Source organism: Coregonus lavaretus, assembly GCF_964263955.1.
Source record: "Coregonus lavaretus genome assembly, contig: HAP1_SCAFFOLD_524, whole genome shotgun sequence".
NCBI classification, from domain to species: Eukaryota; Metazoa; Chordata; class Actinopteri; order Salmoniformes; family Salmonidae; genus Coregonus; species Coregonus lavaretus.
The window spans coordinates 7,705-29,413 of NW_028164985.1; the positions used below are offsets into that span (position 1 = coordinate 7,705).

Genomic DNA, 21,709 nt, shown 5'->3' on the forward strand with positions numbered 1-21,709 from the left:
TGAGAGAGGTGCTTCTCCAATCCACATGCAACTACTCAGAAAGAGCTGTCATCCTTTTGGATTAAATTGGTGTGATATTGAATTGGTCACCAGGTGGCGCCATGGTATAGCAGCAGGAACTGTAGGAGGAGTGCATGGGAGAGGATGTGTAAACACAGCCACAGTTTAACGTCAACATATTGCGCTGGAAATGGTGAAAGGTGGAGGTGTAGTGTTATGTGGGTTGTTAGACAATGCAGAGCAGGTGATGTGCTCGCTCCTTGGTGAGTGGGTCAATGATTAGGTGCTCCTTGGTTCAAAGAATGTGATTCCTCTGTAGCTCAATTGGTAGAGCATGGTGCTTGTAACGCCAGGGTAGTGCGTTCGATCCCCGGGACCACCCATACGTAAAAATGTATGCACACATGACTGTAAGTTGCTTTGGACAACGGTGTCTGCTAAATGGCATAATATTATTATTCCAAACAGGAAGGACTGGGTGAGAGAGGGGTCCTTCTGTATGTGTTTTGGATGTGACGTTAAAACGGGTGTGCTGACTCTCTGTGGTCACTAAAGATCCCTTATCGGCACTTATCGTAAGAGAAGGGGTGTTAACCCCGGTGTCCTGGCTAAATTCCATCATGGCCACCTAATCATCCCCAGCTTCCAATTGGCTCATTCATCCCCTCTCCTCTTCCCTGTAACTCTTCCCCAGGTCGTTGCTGTAAAAGAGAATATGTTCTCAGTCAACTTACCTGTTAAAATAAGGGTAAAATAAATAAGTATGCCATCTGTGTATGTTTTAAGAGGGTCAAATGGTGCTCTATTCTATTGTACTACAATGTGAAGTTGCCAGTGAACTGATCTAAACCCCATTGCTCTCTTTGCCAGCATTGCTTTCAGCACCATGGACAGGACTTCACATTCAAATCCACACAAGATTTTACATTTAAGTGTGGGGTCATGTTCAAGTCAGTAGGATACAATACAAAACCCTGTCTGTGGTGCTGAAATTAAGCTGCCAACATTCACTGTCGGAAAGGAGAGTCTGTACTGTCATATTTCATAACAAAACCTTAGATGAATGCTAGCTTATGTAAGCTTTAGTCATGTTTTGATTCATGTTAAGCTGCAGTAAATTTCTCTCTCTATTTATGCCATTTAGCAGACGCTTTTATCCAAAGCGACTTACCGTCATGCTTGCATACATTTTGCGCGTGGGTGGTCCTGGGAATCGAACCCACTAACCTGGCATTACAGCCTTACTAACTGAGCTACAAAGGACCACATGCCGTGAATGCTACATCGGTGCTACCCAGAAGGATTCTCTCTCTGTAAGAACTAATATTGCACTCACTGTTCTGTTCCTAACAGTGGCATTTGAAATGCTAGCTGCATACTAGAGTAGCTGAGGTGATTATAATGTAGGAGGACATAGTTGGCTATGGAAGTAGAAATCACAGATCTCTATATCAATGGATTGTACTAACACATCAGTTGATGTCCTCTACTTATTCCAGTCCTTCTGTATTTAGATGGTGGTGTTATGGTGTGAATACAGAAGTATATTCTCTGAATGTGTGGGAGTGCAGCCGTTTCTAATAAGGCTTTTGACATTCCCATGATTCTAATGATATTTGCATGATGAACTCTTGCTCCTCCTCCTTTAGTCGGTCTTGTTCGATGGTCACATGACATTATTGATATTAATGTAGATATCAGTGCCCCTGCCGCTCAGCTGGAGAGGAGAAACTAGACTGATTTATCACATGGACTGTCACTGAAGACAATGAGACTGAATAGGGGGTGAGGAAGGGTGTCTGAATACAATGAGACTGAATAGGGTTGAGGAGGGGTGTCTGAATACAATGAGACTAAATAGGGGTGAGGAGGGGTGTCTGAATACAATGAGACTGAATAGGGGTGAGGAGGGGTGTCTGAATACAATGAGACTGAATAGGGGTGAGGAGGGGTGTCTGAATACAATGAGACTGAATAGGGGTGAGGAGGGGTGTCTGAATACAATGAGACTGAATAGGGGTGAGGATGGGTGTGTCCATTCCTCTTTCTTCCTCTCTGTCTTTCTCTTCTTCATCCTTATCAATCTCCCTCTCCACCCTTCCATATTTCTCTCTCTCTCTCCCTCTCCACCCACTTCCATATTCCTCTCTCTCTCTCCCTCTCCACCCTTCCATATTCCTCTCTCTCTCTCCCTCTCCACCCACTTCCATATTCCTCTCTCTCTCTCCCTCTCCACACACTTCCATATTCCTCTCTCTCTCTCCCTCTCCACCCTTCCATATTCCTCTCTCTCTCCCTCTCCACCCTTTCATATTACTCTCTCTCTCCCTCTCCACCCACTTCCATATTCCTCTCTCTCTCCCTCTCCACCCACTTCCATATTCCTCTCTCTCTCCCTCTCCACACACTTCCATATTCCTCTCTCTCTCTCCATCTCCACCCTTCCATATTCCTCTCTCTCTCTCCCTCTCCACCCTTCCATATTCCTCTCTCTCTCCCTCTCCACCCTTTCATATTACTCTCTCTCTCCCTCTCCACCCTTCATATTCATCTCTCTCTCTCCCTCTCCACCCCTTCCATATTCCTCTCTCTATCTCCCTCTCCACCCCTTTCATATTCCTCTCTCTCTCTCCCTCTCCCTCTCCACCCCATTTCTTCTTTCTTTTCTATATATCTCTCCATCTCTTCTTCCTTCCCTCTCGTTTTATGTCCTCTGGTCACATTCAACCTATGTCTCTCTCTCTCTCTCTCTCTCTCTCTCTCTCTCTCTCTCTCTCTCTCTCTCTCTCTCTCTCTCTCTCTCTCTCTCTCTCTCTCTCTTAGTAAGCTGTGTTGGGTGCAGTGTTGGGGAGTAGTGAACTGCATGTAGTGGTAGTTGAACTATTTTCAGTAGTTATTACTTGTAGTGGTGTAGCTAACTGCTGGAACTACACACTGCTGCACACAATTTCCATAATTTTTTGGCATCGGACCTGCCTAATTCTCACTTCAAACATATTTTGTTGTGTTTAATAGGCTAAATTACACATTCTGTTAACATCTGACTCCAGAGTAATCTGTTTTGGCAATTTGAATTCTATGAAATTTCAGATGTACATATGATAATTTTCCATGAAGTAGTTTGAATGTAGTGAACTACCTTTTCAAAGTAACTTTAGTTAAGTCAACTGTATTTTTCTTAAGGGTAGCTTTAGTTTAGCGTAACTTCTTCCGGTGGTGAGTAATTGGCAGCTTGGTAAACTATATTTTCAGAGTAGCTTCCCCAACACTGGTTGGGTGTGAGGGTGTAGGATGTAGGAGTTGATGCCAGTGCTAGGTGGCAGGCACACTATGGCCATCACCAGTGCTGCGTCTCCTCTCCAGCCAACACACACTCACATGCCTCTCTATACTCCAAGCATGTGGATATACAAACATTTTTAAACCACATGTAACTGTACAGTACATACGCATCGAATAATAATGCCGCGTTTAGTTTTTAATCCCACACACACCGCTTGAAATATATTACTATTTTCCTGTTTGGCTGTGGAATCGTAATGCTGGTGCTTTCATACTATTCTTAGATTTTATACACTCCTTTATTTGTTTCATGGCTCTAGGCAAAGAAGTGTTTGTGTACAGTAAGGAATGAATCTGACGTATGTGTATGTGTGCTCGAGCTGTGAAATCTGCAGCAGCAGACTGTACCATTTTACTCCATTGTAAGGGGGGAAGAGCAAGGTATTTAAGGGAGATTTCCTGTATCTCCTCTGTGTCCCCGTCGGTTCGGCGCACATGGCTCCTTCCAACCAAATGTAAGCAGTGTTCTCAGCCACCGTATCCCCCTCCCTCACCTCTTTCTACCCCCATTACGTGATTAGTGGGGAAGTCTTGTATTTGGGATAACTGACAGACAGATACTAAAACTGAAGATTCCCACAGCAGCTGGATCTCTAACTCTCTCTCTGTCTCTCTGTCTCTCTGTCTCTCTGTCTCTCTGTCTCTCTCTCTCTCTCTCTCTCTCTCTCTCTCTCTCTCTCTCTCAGCTTACCTCTGGTGGCGTGTATCAGACCTGCCCCCTCCTCTCTCACTCTCTCTCTCTCTCTCTCTTTCCCTCTCTCTCTCTCTCTCTCTCTCTCTCTCTCTCTCTAACTCTCTCTCTAACTCTCTCTCTCTCTCTCTCTCTCTCTCTCTCTCTCTCTCAGCTTACCTCTGGTGGCGTGTATCAGACCTGCCCCCTCCTCTCTCTCTCTCTCTCTCTCTCTCTCTCTCCCTCTCTCTCCCTCTCTCTCGCTCTATCACTCTCTCTCCCTCTCTCTATCCACACACACACACACACTCCAAACATCAGATGCAGAGTTCCAGGGAGTGGGGCTCTGTATGTAGAGCAAGAGCAGTTCATATGTGGTGGTGGTAGCTGGAGGCATAGACGACTAGTGGCTACACCTCTCTCTCTTTCTCTCTCTTCTTTCCGTCCTCCCCCTCTGCTTTCCCGCAGAGTTGTGGGAGCGGACGGCTCGGCTCAAACGTCTACCTGCTCTCGGCGGAAAGTCACCCGCTGGGAATCTATTTATTTTAACCCTTCGCTGGCGTTGCTGCTCTTTGGGACTCTGGGAGTCTTTGGGGGAATTTTAAAGGAGGTTTGGGGAGATTTTTCTGGAATCGCTGTAATAGAAGGTAGCACTCAGCCATGGCGCACGCCGCGGCCCACATTAAGAAGGCCAGGGTGGAGCTGGTGGAGCAGCAGGGTCCTGACCTGAAGGCTCTGGAGAAAGCCCGTCAGAGGAGGATACGTTCCCGGGAACGGGCTGAGCGCAAACGCAAGGTACGAGGGATAGACAGCTCGGTACCCATAATGTTTTGCCTTCACCTGCCCATTCTCACATCCAACACCTCCTGACTATTACCTTCCACATAGTCACATACCTTCTCACCCCACCATCATCATCAACCGCATCATCAAGGTATGAGGAGGAATACCCATCTTCCATCATTCCACCCATCTTTCATATCTGAAACCAAGCTAACCAACTCCACCCAGGTGTGAGGACCCATTCTCCATTTCCATCTCCCTATCATGTCTCTTTTGAACCACCACCACCACCATCTACACCACCACCACCACCACCATCTACACCACCACCACCATCTACACCACCACCACCATCTACACCACCATCTACACCACCATCTACACCACCACCACCATCTACACCACCACCATCTACACCACCACCACCATCTACACCACCGCCACCTACACCACCACCATCTACACCACCACCACCATCTACACCACCTCCATCTACACCACCATCTACACCACCACCACCACCTACACCACCACCACCATCTACACCACCACCATCTACACCACCACCATCTACACCACCACCACCATCTACACCACCACCACCATCTACACCACCACCATCTACACCACCACCACCATCTACACCACCACCACCATCTACACCACCACCATCTACACCACCACCACCATCTACACCACCACCACCATCTACACCACCACCACCACCACCATCTACACCACCACCATCTACACCACCACCATCTACACCACCACCACCATCTACACCACCACCACTACCACCATCTACACCACCACCACCATCTACACCATCATCTACACCACCACCATCTACACCACCACCACCATCTACACCACCACCACTACCACCATCTACACCACCACCACCACCACTATCTACACCACCACCATCTACACCACCACCACTACCACCATCTACACCACCACCACCACCACCACTATCTACACCACCACCACCACCATCTACACCACCACCACTACCACCATCTACACCACCACCATCTACACCACCACCACCACCACCACCACTATCTACACCACCACCATCTACACCACCACCACTATCTACACCACCACCATCTACACCACCACATCCACTGCTTACTGTGACCACAGCTAAAGGATGAGGAATACCCATTCTTCAGCTGCCATCTCTCCAACCAATAGCACCACCATTCAAAAGAATCAGAAGTTCACCACCAACTAAAAATGTTCTACCCTCCCCACATCCATGCTCAGAAAGGCATCGATCTCTGCCCATGGACAGGCATCCTCCCTGGACGTCCTCTCCTGGCACCAATCCCTACCTGTGATGTAGTCCTGGTGCGGTGCCAGTAAGTCTACGCAGTACCTTGGTACCCTACACGCCAGGCTGATCGCAGCATAGATGCGTTGTCTCTGTGTAGCATATATATATATAGATATATATATATCTCTATCTATCTATATATATATATATATATATATATATATATATATATATATATATATATATATATATATATATATATATATATACACACATCCCCTCTTATAGTAGTTTACATCTTTATACCACTATACATCCCTAGGGGGGGGGGGCAGACATGCAGGTGTGTTTGTGTGGGGCAGGAGGACAGGGAGGGATAGGCACCAGTGTGTGTGTTGGGGGACTAACTGGTGTTCCAGTACATGGTGTGTTGGGGGACTAACTGGTGTTCCAGTACATGGTGTGTTGGGGGACTAACTGGTGTTCCAGTACATGGTGTGTTGGGGGACTAACTGGTGTTCCAGTACATGGTGTGTTGGGGGAGTAACTGGTGTTCCAGTACATGGTGTGTTGGGGGACTAACTGGTGTTCCAGTACATGGTGTGTTGGGGTACTAACTGGTGTTCCAGTACATGGTGTGTTGGGGGACTAACTGGTGTTCCAGTACATGGTGTGTTGGGGGACTAACTGGTGTTCCAGTACATGGTGTGTTGGGGGACTAACTGGTGTTCCAGTACATGGTGTGTTGGGGGACTAACTGGTGTTCCAGTACATGGTGTGTTGGGGGACTAACTGGTGTTCCAGTACATGGTGTGTTGGGGGAGTAACTGGTGTTCCAGTACATGGTGTGTTGGGGGAGTAACTGGTGTTCCAGTACATGGTGTGTTGGGGGACTAACTGGTGTTCCAGTACATGGTGTGTTGGGGGACTAACTGGTGTTCCAGTACATGGTGTGTTGGGGGACTAACTGGTGTTCCAGTACATGGTGTGCTTACCTTATTGACTGGGACGTCCTGTGGTTCCCAGTGTGACACAACTGGGTCCGGGTATAGAGCGAGTTTGTGTGTTTGTGTGGGTGTGTGTGCATGTCTATTTTTTCAGTTTCTACCCAAGCACACAGTGTCCATAGACAGATACATGACTGTTCTGCTGTGTCTAAGGAGATTGATGCAGCAGTATTGGAAAATAAGACCTGCTCACATCTCAAGCCATTACTGTGAACACTGTGTGAGTTATCGTGAACCACACCTGCTCACATCTCAAGTCATTACTGTGAACACTGTGTGAGTTATCGTGAACCACACCTGCTCACATCTCAAGTCATTACTGTGAACACTGTGTGAGTTATCGTGAACCACACCTGCTCACATCTCAAGTCATTACTGTGAACACTGTGTGAGTTATCGTGAACCACACCTGCTCACATCTCAAGTCATTACTGTGAACACTGTGTGAGTTATCGTGAACCACACCTGCTCACATCTCAAGTCATTACTGTGAACACTGTGTGAGTTATCATGAACCACACCTGCTCACATCTCAAGTCATTACTGTGAACACTGTGTGAGTTATCGTGAACCACACCTGCTCACATCTCAAGTCATTACTGTGAACACTGTGTGAGTTATCGTGAACCACACCTTATTTTGAGTCTGTATTGTCTGGTTCAGAGTATAGACTACTCTGAACCAGACAATACACTCTACATGGCAAAACTAACCCTTAGGCTACTTTGTTCTAAGTTCTAACCAGTCTAAATCCGGTAGTCAGATTTAGACGCGGGACCCTTTTACCTGCTGGGGAGATTCGCTGCGCATTGTTTTTGTGTTGTTCACTGGAGTCAGAGGAGATGATGATGACTGGGATCGTTGGGCTGCTCTCTCTGATGTGGTGAACTCTACAGTCCTAAAATGGATTCATGGATAACATTTTGGGGTTTGGGGAACAAGTTCTCTGGTTCAGTTTACATCGACAGCAATCAATGATCTATTATGCCAAAACAATTGACCTCATGTCAGTTCAGTCAAGATGGAAACAGACTAGGGTTTGTCCCAATGTCCACACTGGCATGTCACTGAGTATGAACAATGAAGCAATAGGCATGCATTCTATGTAGTGTGCTAGTATGGACATTGGAACTTGTCTGTTTGGAGCGCTTCAAAGTCAGAGGGGTTGAGGGAAGTGGGGGGGGAATAGACCAGGGGTGGCAAGCTTATTTTTCCCACGGGCCGCGTTCGGTCTTTACCGCACTCAAAATGTGTCCATCACTTTTAGAATAGTTGATGCTCCCTGACTGTGTAGCTTTAGTTTCGATTACTGTTATCAAGCTGGACACAGTGAAGAGACTATAAATGACTGTTATCAAGCTGGACAGAGTGAATAGACTATAAATGACTGTTATCAAGCTGGACAGAGTGAATAGACTATAAATGAATGTTGTCAAGCTGGACAGAGTGAATAGACTATAAATGACTGTTGTCAAGCTGGACACAGTGAAGAGATTATAAATGACTGTTATCAAGCTGGACACAGTGAAGAGACTATAAATGACTGTTATCAAGCTGGACAGCGTGAATATACTATAAATGACTGTTGTCAAGCTGGACAGAGTGAATAGACTATAAATAACTGTTGTCAAGCTGGACAGAGTGAAGAGACTATAAATGACTGTTATCAAGCTGGACACAGTGAAGAGACTATAAATGACTGTTATCAAGCTGGACACAGTGAAGAGACTATACATGACTGTTATCAAGCTGGACACAGTGAAGAGACTATAAATGACTGTTATCAAGCTGGACAGCGTGAATAGACTATAAATGACTGTTGTCAAGCTGGACAGAGTGAATAGACTATAAATGACTGTTGTCAAGCTGGACGGAGTGAAGAGACTATAAATGACTGTTATCAAGCTGGACACAGTGAAGAGACTATAAATGACTGTTATCAAGCTGGACACAGTGAAGAGACTATAAATGACTGTTATCAAGCTGGACACAGTGAAGAGTATAAATAAATCTACTATTTTGCATTATGAGCATCACACACACACACACACACACACACACACACACACACACACACACACACACACACACACGCAAACACATTATTTCCGAGTACAGTAGACCAAGTATATCCGGCAGTGGCCTACTACATTATACAGTGTGAATAGGAGACACAGTATGAATACTTAGCATCAGATCAATATTCCTGTGGCCGTGCCGTGTCAGGAGAGGGAGAGGATGAGGAGAGGAGAGGAGGAGGAGGAGGAGGAGGAGGAGGAGGAGGAGGGCAGCAGGTGTCTCCCTGCACTGCGGACAGTGATCAACTCTCTCTCCCTCTATTCCCCCCCCCCCCCCCCCCCCCCCCCTCTCATTCTCTCTCCCTCTCTCTCTCCCTCTCTCTCTCTCTCTTTTTTTCTCTCCCCTCCCCACATAAACACATTTCCTTTGGGATATGAATGGTTTCATGCATCACCAGTCTCTAAGCAGACTGTCACCTCTCAGAGTAATATCTTAATAGGGCTTTGTCTTCATCTCTGTTGCCAACTAGTACAAAGACCAGATGTTGTCATTCGGAGAGCGATGGCTGTCATTTCATTCATGAAACTATGTGTCCAGACTCTACTACTGAACTGGAGGTCAGTGTGTGTTTGTGTGTGTGTGTGTGTGGCTCTGTCTGTCTGCATGTGTGTGTCTGTCCCATCTACAGTAAGCTTGACTAGCTGGCTTTTGTCCATTTGGTTGGCTGTGAGTGACGTCCGTCCTACAGTAATGCCCCTTCATCACCTCTATGACCTGAACTGGCAGCAGTCCTCTATCTCTTAGTCTGGTGCAGGACAGAAGATGTGTGTTGTAATTGCATCACTGAGGGCATAACCAAAGAAAACATTGCTCTGTCCAACAGGGGGAAGGGAAAAAGAGAGATTCAGTGAAAAACATCCTGTCTCCCATCTGTGTGTTTTGGCCAGGAGGCCCGGTCCTCTCTCACCATGCTGGTGTAGCTATGTAGCGTCCTCTTTGTGTGGAAAGGGAAAAGGTAACCAATTCTAGGAAATGATGGTTATTTCTAGCCAAATAGCTGATGGTGTCATGACAGTGACAGGAAGTCAGTGGTCATAAGCTGACATCAGTTGGCATGACTAGTTGTGACAACAGTTGTTTCGGTCATTTCTGTGAGCTGCTATCACCCTTTTTTTTTTCTAAAAAATAATAATACTTAAATCAATCAATTTTTACTTACTTTCTAATTTATATTCCATTCCACCCCTTTTGTGTCTTCTTACCCAGTTGTGCGATGGGCCAAGTTGAGGTACTTTGAGTGGAGACACATCCGGAGTTAATCCTCACATTATGAGTTTACACGTTCCCTCCCTGCATCAGTGTACTATGGTAACCCACTGACACTGCACTGCAGAGCAGCACTGATGCACCCTATCTCACTGTGTACTAATAACACACAGGAGTGAGATTACACTAAAAGTTCTCGCTGACATAGTGGTGCAGGTTTCTCATACATTTAGAGGATTTTACATTTTTGTGGTCGTCGTCTTCAAAGTTGTTTCCACGGGTCGCGCAAAGCTAAATTAGCATGACTTGAGCTGAATTAAATGTAAAAAGGCTGTGAAAATAAAAAAGTTTGCTGTATGCTCAGTGCTCCTTTGACATTTCACAGAGATACCTTTGTTTTTGTGAGAAATCTTTGAAAAAGAGCAGGAATTTTAAATTAATATGAAAAGTATATACTAAAATATGAAAATACTACATGTCATGTCTCGTCACCTATCTTACCTCTATATTGTTTTATGTCCTGCGGATTCAAGAAGAAAGATGACGAGTTCAACTGGAAACTGATCCTGTCAGGTAGCCAGTAGCCTTAATTCTTGCACAGAATCCAGCCTTGCTGATGCAATGCAATTTTCCAGATTTTTGACCACTTTTGTTCTCTGGCCATTGATTTAGTCACCCAAGTCTGGCCCTCCTACAAGTGTAAAAACTCCAAGAACTTTTGAACGGATTATGATAGAGAGACATGAGGTTTGGACCATTGGTTTTCTTAGAGGATTATCTACACAATTAACATATTTTACCCATTGCCGTTTTTGATTGGACACCCTATCCTATGTGTTTATGGATTATGGGACCGATACATGTTTTGTGGCCGGATTCAAGAGAACCAGGGAGGGGGACACCACTGCTGTACTTACCCCAGCAAAATACACCCGTGCTTGGTAGAGGTACCATGATTTTGGCCTGGATGTGGAGGTATGGAGGATGACGGGGAGATGTCCTTGGTAAAAGCTGTGCTGATGAATAATTGAACAGTGTGTCTCTCCTCAGACGGCGACACAGTCGACAGTCTTCTGTGATGCGTCACTAAGCGATTGGTGTTAAATCCAGGGACAAGGTTCTGGCCACCTCTATGTATGCTGGCACATATAGTAAACAGTTACACCCACATACGTCCTTCAAGCACACACACACACACACAAACTGTAACCATTTTCCCCTAATCCCCTAACATATCACTTTATCTGCATGATTTTGGTTTACAGGGTGCCTCACTTAATTTGTACCAACCTTGAGAAACTACAGGATGCCTGCACTGTGGAGTCCTGCTTTACTGAGCTCTACAAAAACTGCTTATACTGTCCGAGTCATTCAATCTCTACCTTTGTTCTGAATAGCTTTTCCTCAGGGAGACGTTACCTTGACTACGATAACACCTCTTCACTAGAGATTTTCTCATGCTACCCAAATTACACATTTTAATACTCATGCTTTATTTTCTGTCATGCAAATATGTCTAAGTATAGATATGGAGATGCTTAGAGTTGTTAGTGGAATTGATAGTTTGATGATTACACTAATAATGTCTCCAATTACAGTATAGGAGGACAGTATAGTACAGTTTCATCTATAGGAGTCAGAAGGGTGTGTGTGTACACGTGTGTTTAGCATGAGGATATACATCTGGCCCTAGGACCCCTGGGCAGTACAATACTACTCTCCCTGTTTTGACTGTGGTCTTTTGGGTCCATTATATTCTAGGTGTACAGGTCTGTAATGCTGCCGGGACACTCGCAATGCAAGTACATGGATGTTGCTGTGCTTTGTGTATTGTGTTGTTACATACGGGTGGCTCAGTTGGTTCCCGTGTAGCTCAGTTGGTAGAGCATGGCACTTGCAATGCCAGGGTTGTGGGTTCGATTCCCACGGGGGACAGGTAAGAAAATGTAGGCACTCACTACTGTAAGTTGCTCTGGATAAGAGCGTCTGCTAAATGACAAAAATGTCTAATACGTAACTGTCAAAATAAATGACACACCAACATAAAGCGTTTTAATAGGGCGTTGGGCTACTACGAGCCTGAACAGCTTCAATGCAATGAGAAATTCCGTCACATCGTGTTTTGTCGATGGAAAAAGCCATCTCAGAATCCCCCATAAGTGTTGAATTGGGTTGAGGTCTGGTGACTGAGACGGCCATGGCATATGGTTTACATCGTTTTCATGCTCATCAAACCATTCAGTGACCACTCCTGCCCTCTGGATGGTGGCATTGTCATCCTATGACCCTAAACATGCTGGCATGTTAATTTCTTAATTACCTCAGGAACCACACCTGTGCGGAAACACCTGCTTTCAATTTACTTTGTATCCGTCATTTACTCAAGTGTTTCCTTTATTTTGGCAGTTACCTGTACATTAATGTTTATCTACTCATGCACATTCACTTACAGTACCATAGGTTATTACTGAAGACTGAGGTATGATATCAGTGGTGGCTGGTGGCACTTTAAATGGGGAGGGCAGACTCATAGTAATGGCTGGAACGAAATGATTGTAATGGTCTCAAACACATCAAACACCTGGTTTCTATGAGTTTGATACCATTATATTCAGTCCATTCCATCCATTATTATGAGCCGTCCTCCCCTCACCAGCCTCCTGTGTATGATATGTATGCTTATACAAGACAAAGGCTCTACAAATATTGTACATTTTGGGTGTTCGGCTAAAATGGCTAGAACTGCTAGAGATATAATATTACCTCAGAGGCTGGTAGTTTACATTTTAGCAGACGCTCTTATCCAGAGCGACTTACAGTTAGTGCATACATTATTATTTTTCATACCCCCTGTGGGAATCGAACCCACAACCCTGGCGTTGCAAACACCATGCTCTATCAACTGAGCTACATCCCTGCCGGCCATTCCCTCCCCTACCCTGGACGACGCTGGGCCAATTGCACGCCGCCCCATGGGTCTCCCGGTCGCGGCCGGCTACGACAGAGCCTGGTTTCGAACCAGGATCTCTAGTGGCACAGCCTTAGACCACTGCGCCACTCGGGAGTAACGAGTAACCCTGAAGGAGCTGGGTACCAGGCAGGTCCTGACCTGCTGTATGTGGGTGAGAGAGATATACTATTACCTCAGAGGCTGGTAGTTGAGCTGGGTACCAGGCAGGTCCTGACCTGCTGTATGTGGGTGTGAGTCACAGGAGAGATACACCTGTTTTGTGTTCCCTGTTTCTATTTGCTGGTGGTCGTCATGGTGTTAGTACTGACCTAGGGCCTGGTGGTCGTCATGGTGTTAGTACTGACCTAGGGCCTGGTGGTCGTCATGGTGTTAGTACTGACCTAGGGCCTGGTGGTCGTCATGGTGTTAGTACTGACCTAGGTTCTGGTGGTCGTCATGGTGTTAGTACTGACCTAGGGCCTGGTGGTCGTCATGGTGTTAGTACTGACCTAGGGCCTGGTGGTCGTCATGGTGTTAGTACTGACCTAGGGCCTGGTGGTCGTCATGGTGTTAGTACTGACCTAGGGCCTGGTGGTCGTCATGGTGTTAGTACTGACCTAGGGCCTGGTGGTCGTCATGGTGTTAGTACTGACCTATTTTTACATTAAATCTGCTTCTCTGCAGCTGGATCCCTTTCTGACGCAATTTAGGGTGAATTGTTTATGCTGGATGATAATCTAAGCCACGCCCTCTCTCTACTCTCTGCCTCCCACCATCTTGCCCTCTCCTTCCTCCTCCATTTAGACTCCTGTGGATTAGTGCACAGTGTACATTATGTGGATGTAGCATATGTAGTACAAAGTGTCTCTGCCGGCATTTCAACTACTGTAGCTACGGTAATCAGTAAATAGGTTGAACATCGGTTTTCTGTCTGAACTTGTGGAATGTACTGTTGCATTTGCTTTGAGCTTGTTTGACAGCTTAGATTACATGATTAATGTGTATTTGGTGAGTTTTACATACAGTATTAGAATTCTCTGTATTGTCATCACTGTGAATTTGTCATCGTTGTCAAAGTCTACGAAAAACGGATTCTGAAAAATCTAGAATTTATGCAGTCGTAGTAATCAGTTTTCTGTCTGGATGTGGTGTTACTACTGGTTTATGGTTGTACTGTATACCCTGTTTGGCTCTTAACTGGGATTGGGGAAATCCAGGATTACAGTCTAATCTACCATGGCGCTATGTGAAACAGTAGCTCAGGACCAGTAGAGTCAAATTACCATGGTAACCCGAGGGGAACCTTTTTTTGGTTACTGTACCACCAAGTACATTTTGCTCTGCCCGGAGTACCCCTGAAGTACCTCATGTGCATTTTACCAGTAAGCCTATGGTCTCATAAGTCTTCTCAAGTACCCCCTGTGGATAGGTCAGGTACCCCCAGGGGTCCTTGTACCCCTGGCTGGGAAACACTGATGTAGAGTATGTCACAGACGAAGATGGCAAAGAGGATTGTATTGACATTCTGAAATCTTTAGTCTTATACAGAGTGGACATTCATTTCAAATGATAATAATGCAACACTCACTACCATTTTGCATGCCTCATTACATTCTAGCTCATTTAGTTCAGTGTTAGGATCTTCCAAATGACCTTAACTACCAAATATTCCTCCACTTCATCACCAAATAAACCACCATAGCAAATTCCTTTGCCAGATGTGAGTCTTGGGCAAGTTGGTTCATATCATTCCGATGATCACAGGCCCTACATACAGTACCAAGTACGCTCTCTCTGGGTGTTGGGGAATAATAAAAAAATCTGTACTTTAGACTTCCCAATTTTGCCTGTGAAGTCCCTCCCTGCCTCTTGCTGCAAATATATCATTACGTTGTATTGTCACGTACAGTGAAATATGTTGTTTTACAGGGTCAGTCATAGTAGTACAGCTCCCCTGGAGCAAATGAAGGTTCAGTGCCTTGCTCAAGGGCGCATAGACAGATTGTTTACCTTGTCAGCTCAGGTATTCGAACCAGCAACCTTTCGGTTACTGGCCCAACGCTCTAACGGCTTCGCTAACAGCCGCCCAAGTCAAGGCGTATCAATAATGCAATGCAGCAAAACGAGGCAGGTAGAGAGCGCTGGAGGGATGGTGAGAGAATCTAGAGAGAAATGTGAGCGGGGTGTTGATTGGATTTTTACTGCCAGGGTCCAGAAATACAGAGTTCGGACCACAGGTAGAACCAGCTAGGTCTGAAATGTGTAATATTGCTGCTAGCTGCTACTCCCAACCAGCAGAGTGGCATTCATATGAGTCATCCGTTTATCTTTGTCCATTTGTGATCACTGAATATTGATGTTTCTAAGTACTAAGCGTTTTTCCATACCATCCATCCGCGCAAGAACATCAGTACTTACCGTAAAGTCTCCACCTGTTCTCCCTGAAGAGCTACAGTAAGTTACACAGAGTCACTGTTATGTGGGCGCCCCGACAGCTATTTCCAGCTAGGTTCAGCATCTCAACACACAGTCCGTAGTGCTTCTCCAGTCTCCTCTGTGTTCGCTTGGTAAGGTGTCGTGATAAACAGTGTGCCAGGGATATCTGGTGGTGAGATTAGAGTCTCACCAATTAAAATGACCTAGTGACTTCAGTCTCTGTTTAATTTCCCCCGCTGGTTCCAGGCCAGGTTCTAGGGCTGTTTTTGGGACAAACACAGAGTCCCTGTCAATACTATTGGTCCACACACCAGGGAGTATCATCACACAGTTGGACTCCACACTGTTTTAAGCTGCAGAGACCTTGGGTCGGAGGGAAGGGTAGCTCTTGTTGGGGGGTTCAGGTGAAGGGGATGCACACTACATGGCTGGCGGTTGATTCAGGATTCACCGTTTTTGAGACCATGAGAAGGGTGAGTGATGTTTGTCTTCAGTGTTTAGGTACTATTTCTCTTCAGTGTTTAGGTTTGTGTTCAGAGGCCTCTTTGATGTTGTCATGAGTGAGTGATTGGGTTTCAGATTGGTTTAGTCTGGAAAATCCTTCATGTTTTTGTTTTGACTGAATTGGGTATTTGAGGAGTTGGGTTCAGCACATTATAGCATTGAATGCATATCAGGATTAGCCTGACAGTTTTCTCTCAGTTTCTGCCGTTCTCCATTCCCTTTGACCCTGTACTGGACTGACCCTGTCTCTGCCCCAATTGACGTCCTCACTGACGTCTGGATGTATGATGCATACATTGAAGGTTGAATGAGAGGTTCCAGGAGTACTGTGGTGGATGGTTCCAGGAGGACTGTGGTAGATGGTTCCAGGAGTACTGTGGTGGATGGTTCCAGGAGTACTGTGGTGGATGGTTCCAGGAGTACTGTGGTGGATGGTTCCAGGAGTACTGTGGTGGATGGTTCCAGGAGTACTGTGGTAGATGGTTCCAGGAGTACTGTGGTGGATGGTTCCAGTAGTACTGTGGTAGATGGTTCCAGGAGTACTGTGGTGGATGGTTCCAGGAGGACTGTGGTAGATGGTTCCAGGAGTACTGTGGTGGATGGTTCCAGTAGTACTGTGGTGGATGGTTCCAGGAGTACTGTGGTGGCTGGTTCCAGAAGTACTGTGGTAGATGATTCCAGAAGTACTGTGGTGGATGGTTCCAGGAGTACTGTGGTGGATGGTTACAGGAATACTGTGGTGGATGTGATTCAGAGAGATGAACAGAGAGATAGAGGGGGAGGCACACTTGAATTTTGCCAGTTTCGGAAAACGGTTGAAAGGGGTCTCAGTGAAGGGGGAAGCGGTTGGTTAAGCCGCTGAACCAAATCAACCCTAAATCCCCAACAGCTGGCCCAGCCTCTGGCCAGTCGGCCTGGCTACAATCTGGCTGCCATGGTAACAGCAGTACTAAACGTTAAGCCGTATATGGTATGGCACTGTGCACTTCAACACGTAGCCTACGCTAGGTCGGTCCAGGCAACGCTGTAGGTCTGATTGTCAATCTGTCAGAAACACATTTTTATTTAACCTTTATTTAAGCAGAGCCCTGCATGACAAGTTCAGCAGCAGTTACGCAGAACAGTTAGATACACGGATACTACAGTCAAGTCAAGATAACATGTAGGATAACATGTCATTTGACCATTTCCAATAGAAATGGCACCTGTCAAAGATGCAGTGTATCTATGATGGTATGGTTTCAGAGGGAAAATGTCCTCTCAACAACTGAGCAACCCAGCTGCCCGTGTTTCCTTGGCAACATGGACCACTGACTTCTATTATTAATTTGATTTCCATAGTCTTTTGAAATTACATTACCCGATTCAATAGGGATAGCCTGATTTTATTTTTGAGCCCAGGGCAGGGAGAAGATGTATGTATGTCAAGTGTGTCTGAGTGAAACTAATGTATACAAAGCCATGCGGAAACATACCACATACAAACATGTTCAATATTACATCAGTGTTTCTTCTTCGGGGCATCAGAGTACACTACTCCCCACTGCGCAGAATCTCCAGTTTGGCATTCATTGATCTGTTTGCTCAGTAGCCAGACTATGTCCAATAAGAATATTGATTGTCTTGCTCATTCCCTTCTAGAAAGCTACAATGGAAGAGGTGCTTTTTTCCCCCGACCACACCCACCCATCTGCTAATGCGGCTCTAATTGGGCGATAAGATTTGTAGCCATTAAAGACTACATCACTCCGTTTATGTCACATATCACAGTGACAGGACTACAGCATTCCCAGCAGCCTCTTTGAGTGCTACTGTAAAACACCTCCCTCCTGCAACCATATGGTTTACCACAGATTAAAGCTAGTCGTTGTCTGCTCCGCCCATAGGATTACACATTAATCTACGCTGCAGCGTTGGGAAAACTTGAAACGAAATCTGTTTTAGATGGAGGCTCCAGAGGTGGGAGGTACGGTTAGGGGGGTAGGTGGTTGACATTAAGCAGTGTGGGGGGGGGGGGGGGGGGGTTGCAAACCAGGATAGGGGGTCACTAAGTGACTGGGTTAGTGGGATTGTTTGGTTCCTATCTGTTGTGATACATGTGCTTAGGGGTGGGGTCTGGATCCCTGATACACCATATTAACATGATTCCCATTGGGAGAACTAATAGGATGTGTTTTTTGGCAGACGATGCAGTCATGCAAGGATTAAAAACACAATTCAAGGAGACATGAGTAAATTACCTGGAGGATAAGGTTAAATGGGCTAGTGGATTGTTATTCGATTATACTTGCCATTTTCAATGAAAGGTCTTAGTCTCTACATGACTTGTGTCTACACAAGTTACAGTGGTGTATCTAACCTACAGTGAAGTGTGTTGTGGGATTGTGGAGATGGGATGAGGAGGTTGATAAGAGAAAAGGGGAATTCAATGCTTCCTTTCGGGAAGGGAATAGGATTTGCAACATTTTCCAACCAGGATTTGTGGGAAAACCTGGGAATTTTAGGAAAGTTAATGGAATTTTCCAACCAGGATTTGTGGGAAAACCTGGGAATTTTAGGAAAGTTAATGGAATTTTCTAACCAGGATTTGTGGGAAAACCTGGGAATTTTAGGAAAGTTAATGGAATTTTCACATCCTTGATGGTTTTATCATGTTCATGTTTTTATAGAGGATGGGGTAACTCTGCAGAAACAGACTCTGAAGAAGCTTTTGAAGAAGGTTGTACTTCTGGTTTGAGTAGCTCATTTTGTTAAATCATTTCTCAGTTTGTTGGAAATACTTGAAACAATTTAATTGCCCTCTCTTCACACATTTACACAATATCCCTCCAGACGTCTGAGTTTGATAATTGCCATGCAGTAAGAGTTCTGAAAGTATTTCATTTATTCATTAATTCTTAGACAATAGCTTTCCTCCTTTTTCACCTCTGAGCTGGACGCGGTTGTGTAGTTCTTCACAATTAAGTGTTTGCTCGCTGCATGGGCTAACATGTTCCAGTGACGGATAACTATTTTCATATTTTGAAACAGGGAGGGTATTGTTAGTTTTTGTGTTCAGTATTTTAAAAAGACCACAGAGAGAATGGGCGCCTGTACCTCTGTGATGGTATGATCACACACTGTACTGACACACACACACAGGATAACTGGCCTGTACATGGGGGACATGCACTCGTGCATATGTCTGTATGTTGACACATACACACTGTACATATACACACACACACACACACACACACTGTATATATATATATATATACACACACACACTGTATATATATATATATATACACACACACACACACAGAGACAGACTAACACACACACACAGACATACACACATGCACAGACAGACTAACACACACACACACACACACACACACATATATATACACACACACACACACACAGACATAGACTAACACACACACATTAATTTTGTAATGCAGCTGCGTAAACTGTGGCATCTCAAATGGGCGAGTTCACAGTAGATCCAACAAAAACCTAACTAGGCCTCTCTCAGCTGAGATCAAACACTATGGTGGATGTGGGGGTGAATGAACAAACACAATGGTGGATGTGGGGGTGAATGAATTGCATATCATTAACTCTGAGAGAGACAGATCAATTCAATAAAAAGTTCTGGCTCTGCCCGGTTCTGCCGCCCAGCTTCACCCAATCAATATCCAACGCTGTGACACAGAGGACTACACAAAACATTACAGGATTTATGGGGGGAGGACACCGGACGGTGGGGGGACACCGGACGACTGGATCGTAAGTGGAACTAGTGGAGAAACTTTACCCACTTTTGTTGGTTTGTTTACATTTGCTGATGCCAGGGATTGTGACTAGTGGTTGCCATGGGCAACGCAGCAATGTGTAAGGTTTGTGAGGCGGAGAAGAGTTTGAAAGCCGATGGGAGTCAACCCAATGTGGACCAGGCTCTACCAGAGTCAGACTACTATTGCTTTGAACACCATCCTGAGCCTGAGCCTGAACCCCCAATACCGGTAAGACTTGGGGGGACACAGACAGAGAGCTTAGGAATAACATTTCTGAGGTGTGTTTGAAGAATTGGAGGAACTGTGATGCTCTGTGAGTGTGAAATTCCATGTCATCCCTGCCTGTGGTCTCCAGTCTCTTGCTTGTCTTCTTTGTACCGGAGCTCTTTCAAAATAGCTTTTTGTTCTTCTTCTCAGTAACCCCCCAGGTAAAACCCATGACTATCCTTTTATTTATATGGTGATAATCTCCCCTCCATTATACTGAGGCAGGGTATAGTGTACTTCAACTCATCTTCCCCTGGGGGGGGGGGGTCATCACACCTTTTCTGTGCTCAAAGGCTTCGCCACATCAAAGCGGTGTGGACAGAGTGTTCGACAGCAAAGCCAGGTCAGATAAGTCTAGGCAGCTGTGTCATACGAAGTGGATCATTTGAAGCAGACACAGGTGTAAGACGAGCGCTACCAGATCTGTCTGTAATTAGGCAGGGCTGTCTGTGAGGACGTTGTGACCCAGGTGACCTAGAGACTCTTAGCAACCTGTAGTGACTTTATACCAGCTCAGCATCATTACCTGGGTGACAGGGGATGGAGAGAGAGAGAGAGAGAGAGAGAGAGAGAGAGAGAGAGAGAGAGAGAGAGAGAGAGAGAGAGAGAGAGAGAGAGAGAGAGAGAGAGAGAGAGAGAGAGACAGAGAGAGACAGAGAGAGAGAGACAGAGAGAGAGAGACCAATCCCATGAACAGCTGGGTATTTTCATGACTAAACAGTAATGAATCCCTCCCTACAGTACAGTATAACGTCCTACTCTGTGCTAGCTGCAGTTGTGTTGTGTTCAATACTCCACTCCTCTAAACGTCAGTCCATTCCCAGAGCAATGACCAGGCCATTCCCCTGGAGTCTCCTCGTACACTCCGTTTACACCCTCACACCCTGCCTAGTGAGAGACGGAGAATGGTGTGACTTAGAGGAGTATGAGTATAACCATGGAGTGTGTGTGCGTGTGTGTTTATAGCACATTGTGTGTCTTTTATAATGCGTCTTAATCCCCAAAGGGCGGCCAGTATCATCCCATTTTCATGAGCAGACATTTTGAATGCTGTATTGGAATGCAAATGAATTGTAAATGGCCTGCAGAAATATACTGTGGTGTGTAGTAGGTGTGTGGCACGTGTGAGTGTGTGTTTGTACTCTTTCAGTGTTCCTGTCACAGTTAGCCACTCTGGCAGCTAAGGTCTGTTCTATCTGATATGAGGACCCCTACTGTCTTTTAAAAGGTGGACTATTCCAAACAGCTGGTGGTGTTAGCTAAGAGCATGCCTTCAACTCAACCCCTGACCTCCCACCCCTGGCATTCAGCTCTCACTCTCTTTGTCACTAAGTGGACTGTGGAATATCTAGTGCACAATGTTATGTTTTTTTTTCTGCTCTTCACCCTGTA

At 45.5% G+C, this 21,709-nt stretch overlaps 1 protein-coding gene across 1 annotated transcript in view; it reads left to right on the forward strand.

The window, feature by feature from the left end:
- Window positions 1–4,672: 4,672 nt before the first annotated feature.
- Window positions 4,673–21,709, forward strand: part of LOC311116386 (ankyrin-2-like) — a gene marked incomplete at both ends in the record, with an annotated part of 131,810 nt that continues 114,773 nt past the window's right edge. The window contains 1 exon segment of the mRNA XM_084191464.1: window positions 4,673–4,807. Within this exon segment, the coding sequence (XP_084047590.1) occupies window positions 4,673–4,807 (135 nt within the window).